This window comes from Macrosteles quadrilineatus, unplaced genomic scaffold (assembly GCF_028750875.1).
Source record: "Macrosteles quadrilineatus isolate MER2022 unplaced genomic scaffold, UCM_ALF_1.0 Scaffold_4__1_contigs__length_99947679, whole genome shotgun sequence".
Classification (NCBI taxonomy): domain Eukaryota; kingdom Metazoa; phylum Arthropoda; class Insecta; order Hemiptera; family Cicadellidae; genus Macrosteles; species Macrosteles quadrilineatus.
In genome coordinates this window covers 17,064,473-17,082,973 of record NW_026542597.1, presented here as the reverse complement: position 1 = coordinate 17,082,973, position 18,501 = coordinate 17,064,473, and the positions used below count along the sequence as shown (strand labels likewise).

At 36.5% G+C, this 18,501-nt stretch overlaps 1 protein-coding gene across 1 annotated transcript; it reads right to left on the bottom strand.

Moving 5' to 3' along the window:
- Positions 1–3,039: 3,039 nt before the first annotated feature.
- Positions 3,040–13,684, bottom strand: LOC128992578 (probable arginine--tRNA ligase, mitochondrial). Its single transcript, XM_054416223.1, has 9 exons — positions 13,471–13,684; positions 12,425–12,765; positions 10,306–10,810; positions 8,733–8,906; positions 7,850–8,009; positions 6,162–6,280; positions 5,330–5,478; positions 3,967–4,041; positions 3,040–3,306 (listed from the first exon to the last, which is right to left on the bottom strand). The coding sequence occupies exons 1-9, from the start codon at positions 13,510–13,512 to the stop codon at positions 3,156–3,158; spliced, it is 1,716 nt and encodes a 571-aa protein (XP_054272198.1). The 5' UTR covers positions 13,513–13,684; the 3' UTR covers positions 3,040–3,155.
- Positions 13,685–18,501: the final 4,817 nt, after the last annotated feature.

The following is an 18,501-nucleotide window of genomic DNA, read 5'->3' as shown; positions in this document are numbered from 1 at the left end:
GCTGACATGGTAGCAAGGGCTGCCAACCCTTGCCAGGCAGCTGGGGTCTTATCAACCGGAGCAGGTCCAGTCCCAGAAGTGATGTTGAGACCGACTTTGCTTCTGCGGAGGATTTCAACTTGTTTTTCCTCGACTCGAAGACAATCATGAGTGGTATTGTAGGAAATAAGGTGGATTATTTAAATTATATTCCTATGTCACAAGTAGCCTTTGAGTGGATGATGGTTACACCCACTGATGTTGTAAATAGTTTTAAACCATCATGTAGTAAGGATGTGTTTGATATGTCCACTGCGTTTTTGAAAAAAATAATACCATATATTGCCGCAATACTAGCTCATCTGTTCAATTGCTGCCTTTAGAAGGGGGTTTTCCGGAAGTCCTAAAAAGGGCAAGGACTGTACCTGTGTACAAAGAAGCCCAGAAATAGCATGGCTAGTTATAGACCTGTATCTCTGTTGCTAGTTTTTAGTAAGATCCTTGAGGGTTTAATGTTAAACCAGTTGTATGGCCACTTTGAGTTGCATGGTCTCCTTGTTCCGGCTCAGCATGGTTTCCGGAGAGGCTTTTCCACAGTCACCGCTGTGGACTCCCTCATACAGTTGTTTTGGACGCTTTCGAGAGGCAGTCTTCTACTGCTGTTCTCTTGTGTGATTTATCTCGCGCCTTCGATTGTATGCCGCATAATATTCTTTTAGATAAACTTGAGGGACTCGGACTGGGGGAGTTTGCACTCAGGGTGGTCCGTTCATATCTTGAAGACAGGTCTCAGGTGGTAAGCTGGGCTGGTGGCCATTCCAGTCCGCTTCAAGTGAAGCATGGGGTCCCTCAGGGCTCGATACTTGGGCCTTTCCTTTTTATTGTGGCCATGAATGACATTTATTACAATGTGTCAAATGATGTGCTGCTATACGCAGATGACACAACCCTGTTTGCTAGCGATTTAGATCCTGTAGTTGCTAAACTAGCTGTAAGTAGAATGTTTAATACTGCCACTGATTGGTTCTCGGGCAATAGACTAGCTCTTAACCAAGGGAAAACACAGGAAATCCTTTTCAGTCTTAGCAAGAATGTGAATAAGCAAGAGGCAGTAAAATTTTTGGGTTTCACCCTTGACTCTGAGCTTGGGTGGAGTGACCACATTGAAGCACTGTGCACCAAGTTAAATAGAGTAACGTGTCTGCTTCAGTGCTTCGTAAGCTCTCATACGAGATGCCCTTTGATTTTGTAAGACTTGCTTTTTTTGCTTTCTTTCAGGCTCATGTTGTTTATGGAACCAGGCTATGGGGCCACTCCCCCCAGACTCAGAAGATTCAGTTGCTACAGAAGAAGGCAGTCAGGGTAATCTGTAGGACACTGAGTATCAGGCTCATTGTAAACCTTTGTTTTGTGAGTTGCAGATCATGACTGTTATCAACGTTTATATTTAAGTGAAATCACTTCCAAATTCAAAATTTAAAATTATTCTGAAGAAGTGGCTATTGGCATACCCTTTGTATAAAATAGAATATTTTTATGTTGCAATGAAGCATGGCCCATTTATTGTACCTTAGAATAGGAATCTGAAAGGTATACTATTTATTTATCTTGCTTGCTTGTGCACCTGCATGGTTTTTGCTGATTTTATAGTCTTTAGTTTTATTGCAGCTTTCTGTATTGTTTATTTTGGCTGTTTTTTGACAATGCATATTGTATTTATTGTATACTGAATGGCTAAATAAATCATTTATCATTTAGTTTTACTTTTACTTTCTCCCCTTAGTATTGAAGAAATTAATGTTTTCGTAAAAAATATGGAGTTTGAGTTAGTTTAATAGTATACAGTATTAGTATTACGTTACTAGTCTTGAAAATAAATGTTTACCGGACGAGTGTGTAGACGGGTCCATAGCCTCCATAAAAGCCTCCAAGTTAGAGCAAATTCCAACAAAAGGTTTTTAAATGGTAGTAACAGTGTAGTAAGTACCAGGAAAAAAGTCTACCAAAATTGGACAACCGGAAGTTGCAGATTTTCCAAAATGGCCACTGTGAGGTCCTCAAATCTACAAGATGACTGCAAATTCGTGAATTTATACTTCAGGATTGGCCGATTTCCACCAAAAAAGGTAAACACGTCATGTAGAACTATATTTCCAATCTTGAAAATGAAAACCAGACAGACAACGTAATCCAAATAGTGATTTTGGGGGTGTTATGTGCTAAAAAAATAAGGTTTTGACCTCAAATAGAAGTTTTTCAAATATTTTTTACAAAGTTTATAATAATTTAAAATTTATTTTTTCACCATTAGATTCCGCAGAAAAAAAACAAACAATTTAGTATATTGAGTCTTTGTTTTGTTCCAATTTGTTACAGATATAATCATATATTGAAAGTAATAACTTTAGTATGTTTTCTTGCCGAGATAAACTCAATGTTAATCTTATGGAGAATAAGCATAAATGTTAATATTAATTTTCAGCAATCCTATATGGATAAGACTTTGTGTTCTGCTTCATATTATCTGTTTTAATTTTTTTTTACAAAAAAATCCTTTTTTGGCAGTTACCATTGCGGAAAACCTACGTATTCGGTTGCTCAGTAAGAGAATAAGCAAAAATGAATTTCTTATTAGTCGGATATATAGAATGTAACCTTAAAAACATTGCAAGAAAACGTTTAATGGTTTAATGTTGTAGTGTTGGGTGTGCAGAGGCAGATTTTCCCAACATTGGACAAATAAAAAAAAACCATATGCATTTTCTAAGCACAATTTTGTTTTAAACTGAAGACAAATCTCGAAAAAAAATTAAGACAGACCAATTTTAAATTTGTCACATATTATTTAGTGATTTAAAAAATAAACCCAAACATTTACTGAGTAATTTGAGACCGGAAAGAACTTGGTGACGTATTAAGAACTGGACTAGTGTCACTAAAACTCCTGTAAGAAATACACAGCAGAACTCTCCCTACTACACAGTGATCGTGGTACAGTATGGAGTATAGGGTGTACTAAAAAGATTTGTTTAACTACAAGCTATTATTTAATGATTTTATGAGCCAATGCAGGAACAGTAGAAAAGTATTTTTCTCACAACATGGCCAGTGGTCTCTTAGCTCCGACATGAACTGAAACTACCGACAGCTTCACAACTTTGCTTTGCTCCGAGAGTCTACATCTCTGTGAGAGGTCTTAGTCCCAGAAGTTTCATGCCACAGTTAAGCGTTTTTCTCACTCGGCTAAACAACAACAATCTTTGCTCAGCGACGGCTGCTGGTTGGTGCTTCACATTCAGCGTCTTCAAGGCCTGACTCGTCTTATTGCTGAAACAAGGCAGAAGGTTAAAGGAAGTGGCTTACACAATAATTCTCACAACTAGCTTATTATTATATTTTGTTTGTCTCCTCCCTGAAATTACACCATATGGTAGCGTGGTTGAACCAAAAAGATGCCTTGTAACAGCCAACTTATCATGTGATCCTATTCAAATTATTAACAGCTGTTATAGGAGCGAAACAAAACTTCTATGCACAGATCCTTCATGATATAGATCGCACTTAAACACTATGATGAATGTAAAATTTTACTACAAAATTGCCCTAAATCCTGTAAACTTGGCACTCAATAAAAATAAAAAATAACCCTGCAGTCTAGATTTCTTCCGTATTATTCCGTAAGTTCAACAGAACACTATGCTGGTATTATTTACGAATCTGGTACTCCAGAACATGGTAGTTTCGGGTGTTTTGGTAGTAACACTAACACAGTTTATGGCCTTTTTCATTTGGACTAAGCACTTCTTGCGGGCATTAAGAGTTAAGATGGTGACATATGAATCGTGCTTCATAGTCATAGAGGACACAACACTAGACAATCAGCTTGCCTTAGTGATTGTAATAAGAATGATAACTTATAAATTGTGTGTGCAAAAAAAAATATGCGTTACTTATGCAGTGTAATGATGTTGCTCTTTTAATACGCACCACAGTTTAAAGAGGTAGGTTACGATCTCATAAGCCTCCAATTTTGAATGAGCTCTTTCAACTGCTTCCTCAAACCTGGAAAACATTCAATTTTGGATCAAACAAGAAGTTTTATTAACACTTGAGAACTTGTACAAGTGTTATCAAACTAGGGGGGGATCCAGCTTTATATTGAGGGGTGCGAGATTACGGGTAAAGATTACCGTATTTACTTCTAGAAATCCAAATATAAAGTTTTAGTGATCCCAGAACTAGGTTATACCGGTCTGACTGTAGTTATAACAATTTCATATAGGCTAAAAGTCATTTGCTCAAAATAAAATTTTTTAACCCAACAGCTATGGTCAGCCAGATGCATATTTTATTATTTTAGCCTATCTTTTATACCACCAGAGTAAGTTGATTTTTATTGCTAATTGCTTTCTGATTGAAGATGTATGTTCACCTTGAGAGGCGTCTTCATATTGACATGAGACAAAATACCTTATAGTAGATTATCTTTTCTGGCTCAATGAATTAATTAGAGAAACATGACTAAATAGGTTGCGTAGATAGATATTGATACTTTTTTGTCTACCTCAGTAGCACTTTAACACGTTCACTGCGCACACCAACTTTAGTCGGCACCACCTAGCGAGTACAAACGATCTGAATTACGTTAGGTCACTTAAAGCTTACGCCATTAACGAGGGTAGTTGTTATTGTGAGCACTACCTGTTTACACCTCTTCCTTTTTCACGTTTGTAGCGGCAGTTTAGAATAGGGTTAGTTTAGAAGATAATCACCTAGGGACTTAGCTATAGGAGATTGAATGCCCTTTATTCAGCATTGACCATGGTAAAGAAATCAAATCGCAAATGCTTTTGAGGGAAAGCGTTCCAAATCTTTTTTTGGGGAATGCTGGGGATCAAATATGTTACCTCGAGGAGAGTGTCTACGTAGCAACACACCCAACAATTGGTGGCAATTCTGAATATGGGAAATCAACCCAGAAGTATGTTTAACTCAAACTTTCAAAATGTAAGACTCTAAACCCCATTTTATCTCAGGATGAATTTTTGCTTTTCCCTCTAAAGCAAAAGCGGTAAGGTTATAAGCCAAAAGTTTGGTTAACTTGGAAAATAATAAAAGTCATTGTGTGAGTTAATTGTTCAAAATAATAACACAGGATGGGGTTTCACAATACTTCATGCTAGGCCAAGAGGGTTGCGTCATTATTACTTAAAAATCCATTGATGATTGGCGGGACTTGAACCCAGGATCTCGGGACCACTAGACTAGCTCGCTTCTCATATGACAGGATACACTTTAGAGTCGAACCTGCTACACATTGATGATAGGGAATTAATTATACTATCCGGACCTTGCTATTTCTAGGACCAGCTCCTGAACTTGTGGTTCACTAAGCACAGAAGAGTCACATCGGTCTGGTAGGCTCACACCACAGTTCAGCTGTAAACTGCAAAGTCTACAGTGAGAATACTGCAGCTTCACTCCTGAGTCTCCGTCCATCTGGAAATAGTAAAAATTATCTTGGTTGTGAATTGATTTGTTTGGATAAAAACATAAATAATATCTGTTACATGAATTGTACAGTAGAACTTGAATAGTGTGTGGAAACCAACCAGAAAAATCCATTCATTCAATATCATTCAAATTAGACACATTCAGTAAAAAAAGACGTTGGAAATAAAAGTCACACTTTTGTAAAAAATTATGTATGTAAATGGGAAATCAACGCAGAAGTATGTTGAACATAAAACTTTCAAAATGTTAGACTCTTATACCACGTGTAACTCTTTATCTCAAATTAAAATAAAAGTTCTATTTCCTAGGACTATTTAAAGTCCTATCCATGCACTAAAATAAAAGTCACACAAATGTACTAGAACTAAACGTATTCAGTAAATTAAAATGTTTATATTGCATCTCTTTCTTTTAGTAACAGTCAAAGATGTGTATCTCGGATGACAAAATGTTTAGGCCTACTTGTCATTTACAATTTCTAAACTAAACTTAAAGTTGGAAAATGATTAACAATGTTCGTATTATTTGCAGATGCATAAGCATTGGCCGGTAGAGACTAGGCCAGGAGTCAATCGTCCAAACAGCATCACCGACGTTAAAGTGTTGTACCATATTATGTAAATAAAAAACAGTAACGTATTGTTACAAGATGGCCATTCAAAACTCACTTGTAGCGCTGAATCCCAATCAAAACTGTAGTCCTTCATCCTCCGCTGCTTCAGATCGTTTACAATGATTGCAGACACTCCGAGAACGTCAGACACTTCTTCAGAGGAGTTTTTGGTAGCTGTAACAGAACTTTAGCATTGAAAGACTCTAATGAGTAGATGAAAAATAAATGTTTCTCACAGCGATAAATAATCGAAAACTCAAGTGCCACAAAAAATTCAATTTTCCTACAGTCACCCGACAAAGTTGGCTTCCTTGTACTGTTTATAGTACAGAAAGCTGCTAATTGCTGCATATTTATACTTTGCCGTACGGTTTATACTTTGTCGTACGGTTTATACTTGGCCGCACATCAGGATTCCAACAAAACAACACAAAACAGCGTGGTTCTATTATGCACGTAATCCGTGTACGCTTGGAAATAGGTTGGCAACACTTGAAGATAATAATACTAAGAGCAGCTGATTGACTATTATAACTACGATTTAACCTTTCATTTCGTGTTTATAGTTTCGGTATTTCTAAACTTTCTGGACTTTTCTTTTAAACGTTTTTAAAACATTCCTACGATCTTAATAAACAAGAAAATACCTTTAAAGCATTTTTTTTAGGCGCGGAAACCACTTCAAATTACAAAAACATACGGAACTATATTCTCAAAACGCGGAGCACATTTCTTGCCGAGGAAAAATAGCGGAGTGATACGGACCGGGTACTACTTTCTCTAGGGCACCATTTGTGAGGCCAGCTGAACCTAAACGTGTTGTATAGTGTTTGAAAGACTAGTTATTTATATGCTTTATAGTGACTGTAGGAAAAATATAATGTGTAACACGAGTGAAAAAGGCCTTTGCTGCACTCTAGATCATTCCGCTCTCGTGTGCAGCAAAGTGCCACTTTCACCACTAGTTACACAAATAACTATTGTTTGGTTATTACTTTGTTATCAAAAAGTAATTTTCAGCAAAGCAGTAAAATTGTGTAGGTTAAAATGTATTCCCTTTAATGGTCTGTACTGTATTACCCATTCATATTGTACTCATGATATATTTTGGGCACAAGACCAATCCCTGGTTGGATAATCATAGAAGTAAAAAGTCCATATAATTGAAACGCTCATTTACTGTGAAGAAAATACAATGTCTACTATAAACTTGCAGCAAATTAATAAAATCCATGATATTTTGGATGAAAATAATTAGGTACATGGCTCATCTTAAAACTTGCTGAGATGTGTTATAATTTTAATAGCAATTTACCTAATCTAATAGTGTTTTTTGTGAGTATAGCAGGCCTACCTGAATGGGAACGAATCTAAACTGGTACAGTATACACAAAACTTTACATTATATACACAAAACATAAGAATATTTCACTTTCACTGACAGCATTTTTATGTTTCTTTGACTCATCTGCGACCTTTCAACATGTGAGTTAGCTGTGTCCCCTCCATCCTATATACTTATAGAATATTTCACTGTCACTGACAGCTAGAACTCTTTCTCATTCAAGTAAGCCTGCTATCCTCACAAAAAATCTTAAACTAGGCCATTGTGCTCTATGTAACATCCTTAATCTAATTGTGTTGTTTTTTTAACACAAAAAACCATTATCATTATCAATTGAGATGGAGACACCCCATTCCTATCCATGTAGGCCTACACCATTCAACATAAGCTTCACTTACTTGGAGATTGCCGTTGTTTCTCTACCATCCTCAGTTTGGCCTCATCCAGGATATCCTCAAGGAAGATAACTTGACCTTTGCGTGAGCTCATACCCTTGACCCTGCCAAACTTGACATGTTCAACATTATCTGCCCAGTCATAGTCTAGCTTCTTTAAAACCTAAGAAAGGGTTTTACAAGTTAAGAATTTACATAGATTAAAGTTAGAACCTATAGTGACAATCCTAGAATTTCTTTAAACATTTTTAAGCACAACAAAGAATTACACCATAGAATATTAGATCATTCGTTGATATTTAGTGGTATAACCTACACATCAATGAAATTAACCAACCAAAAAACTATTGCAATAATGCATTGTATAAGAGCTTACCCCCAGTTACTTTCGAAGAGGTAACTCAGACATTAAACTCAACACTCGATACAGCACAACTTTATTCTTATCCCACAATCACAAAACTAGATGAAAAAAGCAATGATGTGATAGTGAAGACTATAAAAAATCAAATTAAAATAAAAAAAAAACTCTAAACCCGAAACTTGAACGTCAAAACCTGACCGCAACATTTTTTTAATTGCCTGGTCGAGGTTAACAAAAAAATTCAAATAATAAATAATGTTTAAGTTGCAACAAAGCTGAAAGAAATTGATTTCCTGACCCTGATGAAATAACATGAATATGACCAAAACAATTTGAGCATAAAAAAATAAATTAAAAGCCTGATATTTGATATTTGAAATATGAGACAAATTCTAAATTTTACATTGTGGCCAATATTAATGGAAAAAAATGATAGCAGTTTTGATTTTGGGTTTTAGGCGGCCCATATGCCAGCAACACCCATCCAGACACAGTCACGATGTTTGTTGCGTGACCGTTTACCTGCTTGAGTGCTGAAAAGTGTTGGTTCTGGCTGTTGTCAACTACGTACAACATCTTGTCAAAGCCAAATGTCACCCATCGGTCCAGTGCTGCGGTCACGTCTCTGGTGAGATACAACGTAGTTCCATCACTCTTCAGCAGCGGAACTTTCCTTCCATCAGTCAACTCCATCACCTGCACAACCCTGCGTTCAGTCAGTCTAATGCTCGGTCATATTCACCAAAGAGTCATCCTTATGTTACATGTTTGAAGATGTTGTACTTTATTGAAGAAATCTTGTTACTGTATTTTCAAATTTGACAGAAATTATAGACTAGTTGGATTTATATAGCATCAACACACTTGGGTACACATTTATGAGCAAAGGATGAATTTTGAATAAATGAGACTATCGCTTTGTAACTAAGATTTGCTGTTTTTTTTTTGTTTTTTTTTTACCAGAATCATGTTTTGAGAACCAAATTACTAAGGGTACATAGGCTCGGTAGTGAAAAAAAATACTGTCTTTCTCATGATGGAATTTGTGACCTTTTGATTAAAATCCATTGTTGTAGCCCCGAAACTGCTATTTAGACTAAAATAATGTGAAGGTTATTACCTCGTCTGCAGTTCCAAAGTTGTAGTTTGTATGTTGTAGTTACAGTCATGTTTCGGCAGAACGCCATTGTCAAACTATTCAAACTATTCAGCTTCATCAGGTAGACATTTAGTTCACATACACACGATGACACTACCTGACGAAGTTACAATAAGTGGATTTTGATATTCCTGTACTACAATAGTGACAATGGCGTCCTGCCGAAACATGTAACTACAAGAAAAAAACCATAATTTTGGAACTGCAGACGAGGTAACAACCTTCACCTTATTTTAACCTTTTGATTGTCAAGGCAGCATCATAACCGCTTGGCTACCATGCTTTTTTTAACAGTTGAGTTTGACTAGGACGACAATCAAACTATTTGAATAAAGTAAAGATGTGTTACATTAAAACTAGAAATTTTATTTTCAACCATCAATGCACATTTGTACCTTACATCAAAATGACTTAAATTTACTAATTTATTATTTCAGAACACATTACATTCTCTTATCCGACGCTGGATCAGCTGCTGCCCGAGTGAAAATGGAGGTTAGTTTATCCATTTCAATTTTAAAACTGGTTGAATTATATTAACTTTTCTATTAATCTGAATCTAGAGCCTTCAATTCCTATATGTTTATCACAGTAATAAAATAGAAGCGTGTCCGGTCCATGCAGGTTCTTTTTTGTTATGAACCATATGGAAAAATTAAAAAAAATTTACATATGTTCCATGATCTATGATACAGATTGATACATGTTTGCCCATTTTAACTTATCTTTTAGGTTATCTGATCCGTCCTGTGAGAGTCCATTAAAAGAGGGTGTATTAGGTAGTAAGATAATAGAAGCTTAAATAATGTATCATTATAGTTGTCCCAAACTAGAGTGATTTTTTTATCACTATTTATGATGGATATATTTCTTTGTGCAGATTAATTTTACTACAAACATAACAGACTTTGGCACAAAAGTGAAAATTTGGCTTACTTTCTTCCCATCTTCATCCTCTTCCAACAGCGAGTTGGCTTCCATAACTTCTCTTATCGGAGTGAAGGCCTTCGCGTTGTACATAGACTCCCAATGATACTCGTCAAACTTCACTCCGAGTCTTCTGTACGTCTTTGACAAATCCTCAACAGTAGCTGTTTTGATCATTTTCCATCGGTCCATCATGACAGAATCTTGCTGAAACTCCAGCTGGTGAAAAACTTTTCTGGCAAAAGGTCCTGCTGTGTTGTCAGACTCTAATTGACGACTCCCAGTCACGTAAGCCTCGTAGAGTTGTTTTATCGGATCCTTTTTCAGGTCTGCATTGCTTATGTTGAGCTGTTGTAGACCTACTTGTAATACACCGAACTGTGTTCCCCAATCCCCAAGGTAGTTGATCCGAGTCACTTTGCATCCGAGGTGTTCGTACAGATTGGCCAGGAAATTGCCGATGATTGTGGAGCGTAAATGACCGATGTGAAATGGTTTGGCAATATTTGGTGAGCTGAAAGATCCGAAAACATAACACAGATAAGACGTAAAAGATAATAGTAATATGCAACTTGAGTGTATGAGTCAGTAAAATAATGTATTCTGGAAGTAGATAACATTTGATATTGGGCTTAACACATTCACTACCAGGTACATGTCTGGAGTTCGACGCCTGGTAGTGAACCTGAACCTGTGGTAGTGTTGTAGGACAGGCCGAACAAAGTTTGTTTTTCTGTAGAAAACTTTGTTTACTCCTGAAAATGCTCTTTTAACTTAAGCTCTTACAAATGAGTAAATGAGTCACCCCTTTACATAATGTTCCACTAATATTTGACGGAGGTGTTGAAGTGCACAGTATTAGAAATAGTAGGAAGTGCTTAGCTACAATACCAATAGCATCACACACCCTATAAAAGGCAACATCCAGCCACGGTAAAGTCCATGATGACTATTGATTTAATTACACATGAAGTACGTTTAGAGTATGATAGCGTTTTATTTAAACTGTTAACTAGACTATTCCAACCAGTACTAATAGGCCTAAGTTATGGAAAATCAATATTAAAAATGACATAGGCCTATATAATACAGGGTGTTTTTAAAAGAATGTCGGGATTTTAAATGGTAATTGCTTGGATTTACTATTCAAAATAACTAAACGTTTTATACGTCAAATTGAAGCTAAAGTAACTAAGTTTTGTTTCCCGTGTAGTAAGGGAGGAAACTTTGACCTTGGCATGCGTAAAACAGGTGAGGGGTGATAGGCCGCTATTGTGACTTATACGCCTGACGCCAGTATGACGTTTACAGCGCAACAGAAGGCTTAGATTGTAATCTGTAGTTCGCAGAGTTTGTATCTATTGCTAATTAAACTAAATTTAAATCTATTTGATGATAAAGAAACTTGAACCTGGTTTAATGAGTTTTTTGGTACCGAAGTGTTTTGAAACGACATTCACCTGGCCGGCTAAAACCAAGCGATGACATAGTCGAAGAAATCCGACAATTCTGCATTAGAAGCCCGAAAAAATCGATTGCCTGACAAAGTCTTCAGTTTAACAAACCTAAATTGGTCACTTTATGATGTTATCTATAAAAGATAAGAGTTTTTGTGCCGAGAAAGATTCAGTTAAGACATCAGATAAACCCCCCAATCGCCCTAAGTGTAAGGACGTTGCCAGTTGTACGCTCATATAATATTGGTAAAAATCTAAATTTTATTAAATCATTACGAATTGTATGAAAGAATTAGGAAAAAACTTTATTCTTTTCCCTTCAATTTGACGTTTAAATCGATAATTATCTTGAATAGTCCCCGAGCAACGACCGATTGAAATCCCGGCATTCTTTTAAAAACACCCTGTATTTTATTATTATTATTAGGCCTATGTATAGCCATTCATAAGAAACACTATTCACTTTCTTTTGAGGGGGATTAAGCAGGACTACTGGAGAGTCCACATTATAAAGGGTCAAATTATTAAGGTTCTTAAACAAACCAAAGACTGTTGATAGCTCGATTTGATTCAGTTAAAGTGCAATATCATATAACATAGGCCTAGTCAACCTGAAAAAGCTATTTATCTCTAAGAATATTTGTTCTAAGGTAAAATATAAAACTTCGTACCTGTAATCTATAACTATTTTTTCTTGAGGTAAACCTATGTTTGAAGTGTCAATGGATTTATTTAGTAAAACATCTTCCACAAATGTATTTTGATTCAAATTAAATATGATATTATCTTCGTTGGAATTATTACTCGGTTCAGCTCCAGTGATGTAATTATCGTTTGTAACTTTTAAGTGGTTATGAAAGTCATCTTTGGAGGAGTCAGGAAACAGTTTCCTATATGATTTAAACGGTAGTCTGAGATGAATTTGTCCATTTAGCTGATTCGAGCCGTAAAGAAGAATCTTAGACACAGCAGTAGGAGTTACATTTTTAGGAGATGTCACTGAGTCCAAAATCTGAAAAACACACAAATAAAAAACAGTCATCATTCTTTTACAGTCATATCAGACTAAGCAATGCTGTTGCGAGATCTTTGAAGGCGAGTAATTGTACAATATAGTATGATGCTTCTTTTGCTGCATTTTAGCTTTAAAAATCAGTCCCTTGATAGTCGTTCTCGGTTCGTGGCATCTACTTAAGTTAGCCTAGGCCTACATGGATTCAGAGGGTTAACCAATAAAAGCATAAGTGATTTAGGCCTAGAAGCTTCCCTGTAACTTAGCTGTCGATAGGGACAAGGTTTAATAGTGTCATTAGCTTTAAGCCAAGTCCTTATTTGGATGATCAGTATTTTATTATGATTTCACATTGAAATTCCTTCTTAAGAGATCAATCCATAGCCTTAGACATGTGTAACCTAAGATATGCTTGTACGGTAGTTAAGTTACTGTCTTAGCAGTTTCTGGCCCTTATAGGCTGCCTAACTTATCCACTACTTCTTTTTAACACATAATACGTAACTAACATCACTTAAACCCCATATGGAAGCTTCTTAGTCAGATTGTGGATGTGGTAATTTTAAGAGAGGGGTGTCAGACCCAGTAGTTTTGAATTTATAAGTTGCTGAGATTTAGAGAATTTCTGGCATTTGGGCATTTCTTAGTGTTACCCCTTTTTTTACAATTATAGTAACTTATACCAAAGAAAACCTAATATCTTACCTTAGTGCTTACTCGAAGTTTATAACTCCAAGAAGTATTCATTAGGAATGCAGTTTCAAAAAACCAACAAGATTTGTTTGATATTGATATTTTACTTTCCTAACTAACTATTCAAAACTGTTTTGATCGTCGCTAAAATATAAACGTCCCTAGAGCAGTAGCGGTAGTTATTTCTTTAGATGCGGATTTTCTAATATTGGAATTGAATTGAACAATGAACAGTCAGTGAACACAAGTTGTGAAGTAGGTTATGTTCATGTTGTAGTTTTTGTTTGTTTACTTTACTTTTACTTCTTCTAGTTCTCAAAAAGTAGGCTCTAGTATCCACATTTTTTTAACCACAAAGCTGTGCTGATCTACTTTTCAGCATTACGTAGTGCGTGGGGTCACAACCACCTTTAAACTCCAGGCCGCGGCCTTCGAATTGGCAACTTTGCAAGTGGTGTTGTAACAGCTGTTTTGTGTGGAAGCAGCTAATGGTATTTGTGTATTTACGAAAGATTGGTTACTGGACAATGACAATATTGACTCCCCTTAAAATTTACAGATATAGATATTTAATTCATATTGTTTTGGTTTTCATTTCGGTATGTTTTATTTTCAATATTTATGTTCATAAATTTGAATTCAAATCAATAAAGTGCGAATTAATGAGCTGATGTCATCTGTCTGCCATGTTATCTTATGGGACGTCTGTCACTAAACAACACCACTTGCGACGTTGCCAATTCTACCAGGCCGCGGCCTGTAGTTAGAGGTGGCTGTGCCGAAACACCAAAGTGGTGTTATCTTTATGGTGGCCGTGCGGCGACTCAATTTGTTGACACATTTTGGTTTGACGTGGTGGTGCATTGACAGCGACCCTTTTCATACTATTATTGTATAGCAAGTTTTCCAAATAAAATGTATAACACATTTGATCACTGTGTTACATTATTTTTTATTAGTTCGTTTATCAAATACAATAATTAAGTAAAAACATCAAACAATATTTGTAATTTAATTTTTTGAACTCCCCATACATCAAATAATACTTATAATAATTTTGTAACGTAAAAATACTAATCACGAACACAAAATACTAACTTTCGCAGGTAAATTAATTTTCTTTATTTGAATTCCATAAAAAATCATGCACAAGCAAGGTTTCATAATCAATGGTTCAGACTCGAAGTCGTTTCGATTAATTGCTCTCCTTCGGCTTTCCTAAACTTGGTTGAGCGTAAGGTACGTTACATGTTTGTTTACATGCTTCCGGTTCCATAAAGCAGATGAAAATTTACCACCTCAAAAACCCAATTGAAGACATTGCAGTAAGCGTATTTTACTGTTGTTTCCTACTACATTTCCCTGTTTTATGTTTTATGATACTAATCTTCTCAAAATTGCAATCAAGGTGGAAGAAAACTAAGTAACTCTTATTATTAATAGTGTGCTTGGTAACTTATTCAAGACAAAGCCAAGAAACTACTTAGGCCTAGGCCTACTACAATTGAATTCGGCAGAGGAAAAAAGTAAGTTATGTATCCTAAGTGTAATACTTTAGTACTATTATTTTTTTATCCATACCATTCTCGGTAAAACTTTAATATCCGACTTCATTCTTAAACATATCATGGTACCGGTACCTAGGCTATCACGATTACTAGAAAAATACCGGTATGGATCATAAACATAAACAAATGACGTTGTTGGCCCGAATCCTATACTAGTAGCATTAAACTTAAATAATGTTTATTTTCGGGCCAAAAACGCATTTGTTTATGTTTATGATCCATACCGGTATTTTTCTAGTAATCGTGGTACCTATCGATGTGTTCTTATCGGGCTTATGGTAAGTTATCGATTCGGTCAATAAACAAACTTAACCTAACTAAAAACCAAACAACTTCTATAATAGGCATAAGTTACCATCCTATCCATTGTAACAAACGAAGGAACTAGATATCAAAGTTCTGTCCCAATCCCAAGCGGATAATTTTTCCAAAGAACCTAAGTTAGGCTAGCCTATATAAGTTAATTGACAGGCAAAAAAGCGACTCGTAACTTAGGCTATATTACTACGACGTTTTGTTACAAGCGTTCCCGCAAAGGAAAATCTACGACTACACCACTGATTATGAGGGCAGGGCCGATTTACCGAATAGGCACGGTAGGCACGTGCCTAGGGCGCGAAGCAATTGGCTTTTTTGGGGGGGCGCCAAAAAATTGGGAAATAAAAAAAATTTGGTACTAGTTGTATTTGCATGATCGCAGTAAACTTCCAAAAATCCCTCCCGGCCGTGTAGAAATCGTAACCGACTCCCGCAATTGAGGCAAAATTCTGACTATTTTTCACGGTCGTGTATACATAATTATTGCCTTCCATGATCGCGGCAATTTATGAACATTTCCCGCGGTCGTGAGGAGATAATTATCGTGTACCGCGAATGAGGCAAAATTCTGATCACCCTACGCAGCCGTGAAGACATCATTCATTGTACCCCGCGGTCGTTTGTTTATAGCAATTGCCTCCCGCGATTGAGGCAAAATGGTAATCATTTCATGCCATCTTGTGGAGATCATCATCGTGTTCCGCAAATGAGGCTAAATTCTGAATTTTCCCGCAATTGTATGGACATTATCATTGCGTCTTGCGCTATCGCCATTAAATTCTAAACATCCCTCGCGGCCGTGATTCGTGAAAACATCATTGATCGTCCCCCGCGGTTGTTTGTACATAGCAATTGCCTCCCACGATTGCGGCAAAATGGTAATCATTTCCTGCCATCTTGTGGCGATCATCATCGTCTTCTGCGATCTCGGCAAAATTTTTGCTGTTTCCTGCGTTCGTGTGGACATCATCATCGCCTTCCGTTATCGCGACAATATTCTGATCATCCCTCGTGGCTCTGTAGATATTCAATTCAAATCAATTCAATCACCATCGTCTTCTTCGATCGCGGAAAATTCTGATAATCCCTCGTTGCCGTGTGTAGACATATTGTCGTCTCACGTGGTCACGGAAACGTAACTATTGTCATTCGCAATGGCGGTAAATTGAAAATTCCAGGTGCATATACAAAATTCACGCATATTTCCTGGTTAAAAAAAAACTCAAGCATAATTCACGGATTCCCAGTTTTCCTAGTAGGTGGACACCCTGTATATATATATAGCAAAGAGGCGCTACTATATAGTTGTGCCTAGGGCGCTGACAGGGTCAAAAACGGGCCTGTATGAGGGTTTAATACTTAGGCCTACATTCACTTCACTGATGCAAGCTAACTTGCAGCCCAAACCTTATGAAAATCAAGCAAATCTAGTAACTTAAGTTAGCCTAAGTTTACTATATAACTTAACTTTAGTAGGCCTATAAAAACTGTACTTCATTTACAAAATTTGTTAGGCGGGGAAGTTCCCCCACCACTTTTTTCTGCTTGATGTAAGTTATGTTGCACCAAATAACTTAAGTTATTTTATCTTTCAGAATACCGGTAATGAATTATAACAAAGTGTTAAAAATCAGCAATCTGCTAAGTTATCTAGATTTGCTATTAAAATGATGAAATTGCCTAATTTGGTGTAACTTGGGCTGCACTTTACTTGACGTCCTACACTCATTCGAATGAAAATATCGATCGATATATCTATTAATCGATTGCTTCATTCGATATATCGTTTGGTTAGTTAGGTAAGGTTAACCTAACCTAACTAACCAAACGATATATCGAATGAAACAATCGAATGAAAATATCGAATCGAAAAAAAAAACGAATGAGTGTAGGACGTCAAGTAAAGTGCAGCCGTAACTTGCAATGCACATTTCCCATAAAACTTTGCATGGTTGTTTTAAATAAGTTAACCTAAGTTAAATAATTAATTTACGCAGCATAGTTTTTGATCCGGGAACAAAATTAATTGTTCACCGTCCGAACAGTCAGGTGGGTACCAGAATAGAGTGGGCCTAGTAAGTTATTAGCCTAGGCTCAGGGCTGCAGTTTTCATGTGACACGCTACGGTATGGACTGGGGATTTAATTGTGCCCACTTCCCCTTTCTTTGCGGAGGAATTTTTCTCATCCTTACACCCCCAACCACTTTAAACCACTTCTGCCCTTTCGCCTGACTAAGTTATTTACTATGTGTGCCTGCCTGGATCTACTTGGTCTATTTTAAACTAAAAAATAACTTATTAATATCCACCTGGCATCTAATTTACTGATTATTAAATTCATTTGGGTATTATAGGCGTAACTTAGCGTTCACATTTCGTTTCATGTCCCCAGTTTAATTAGGTTAGATTGTGTACATGTAGACAATTTTATACAGTTAGAATGGTTGACTTACTTCATTGAAATATTTATTTACTACAGGTTTCGTAATTAAAACAATTTACTTAGTTACTCTAGGGCCTTATCATTACTTTACAGTACTTAAAAAAAAACTTTCTAATTTGTAACTTAGGCTTAATGATCGCATTTACAGAAAATAACGCGTCATCTCTTGCAGTACTTAAATTTGCTTGTTTTTGTTTAGAGTGTTAGGCCAATAAAAACAGTTGCGTTGTTGATTCCACCCATAGCCCAGTGGTTTGCATGTGATGCGCTATGGCCCTCGGAGATGATTGCGCCCCTCTCCACCTACCTTGAGGGTAATGTTTTTCTCCTTGCGCCCTCAACAATCTTAAAACCTCTTGAATCCCTTGGCCCAGGCCCATCGGGCCCATTTATAAAAACGGCCCTCTTCACCCAGCCTTTACATATAGACAAGGAAGTTTTAAGCTAGTCAGGATATAGTGTTTAACTTATGGAGCGGTCAACTTTGGTATTGGGAGTGGATCAGTGGATGTTTAGGCTAATAACATTTGTGCAGTTTCAAGTTAGGTTAAGTTTGTAGTGTAACTTTACACATGGTTGAAATAAATTAGCGGTTCCCAATTATCTTATCATGGAACCCATCATCATCCTGGATTTTTTAATGACCCAACAAAATAACAGCACTCTTGACTGGTAATCGTTTAGGAACAGTTCATCTTCAACAATCACGCAAA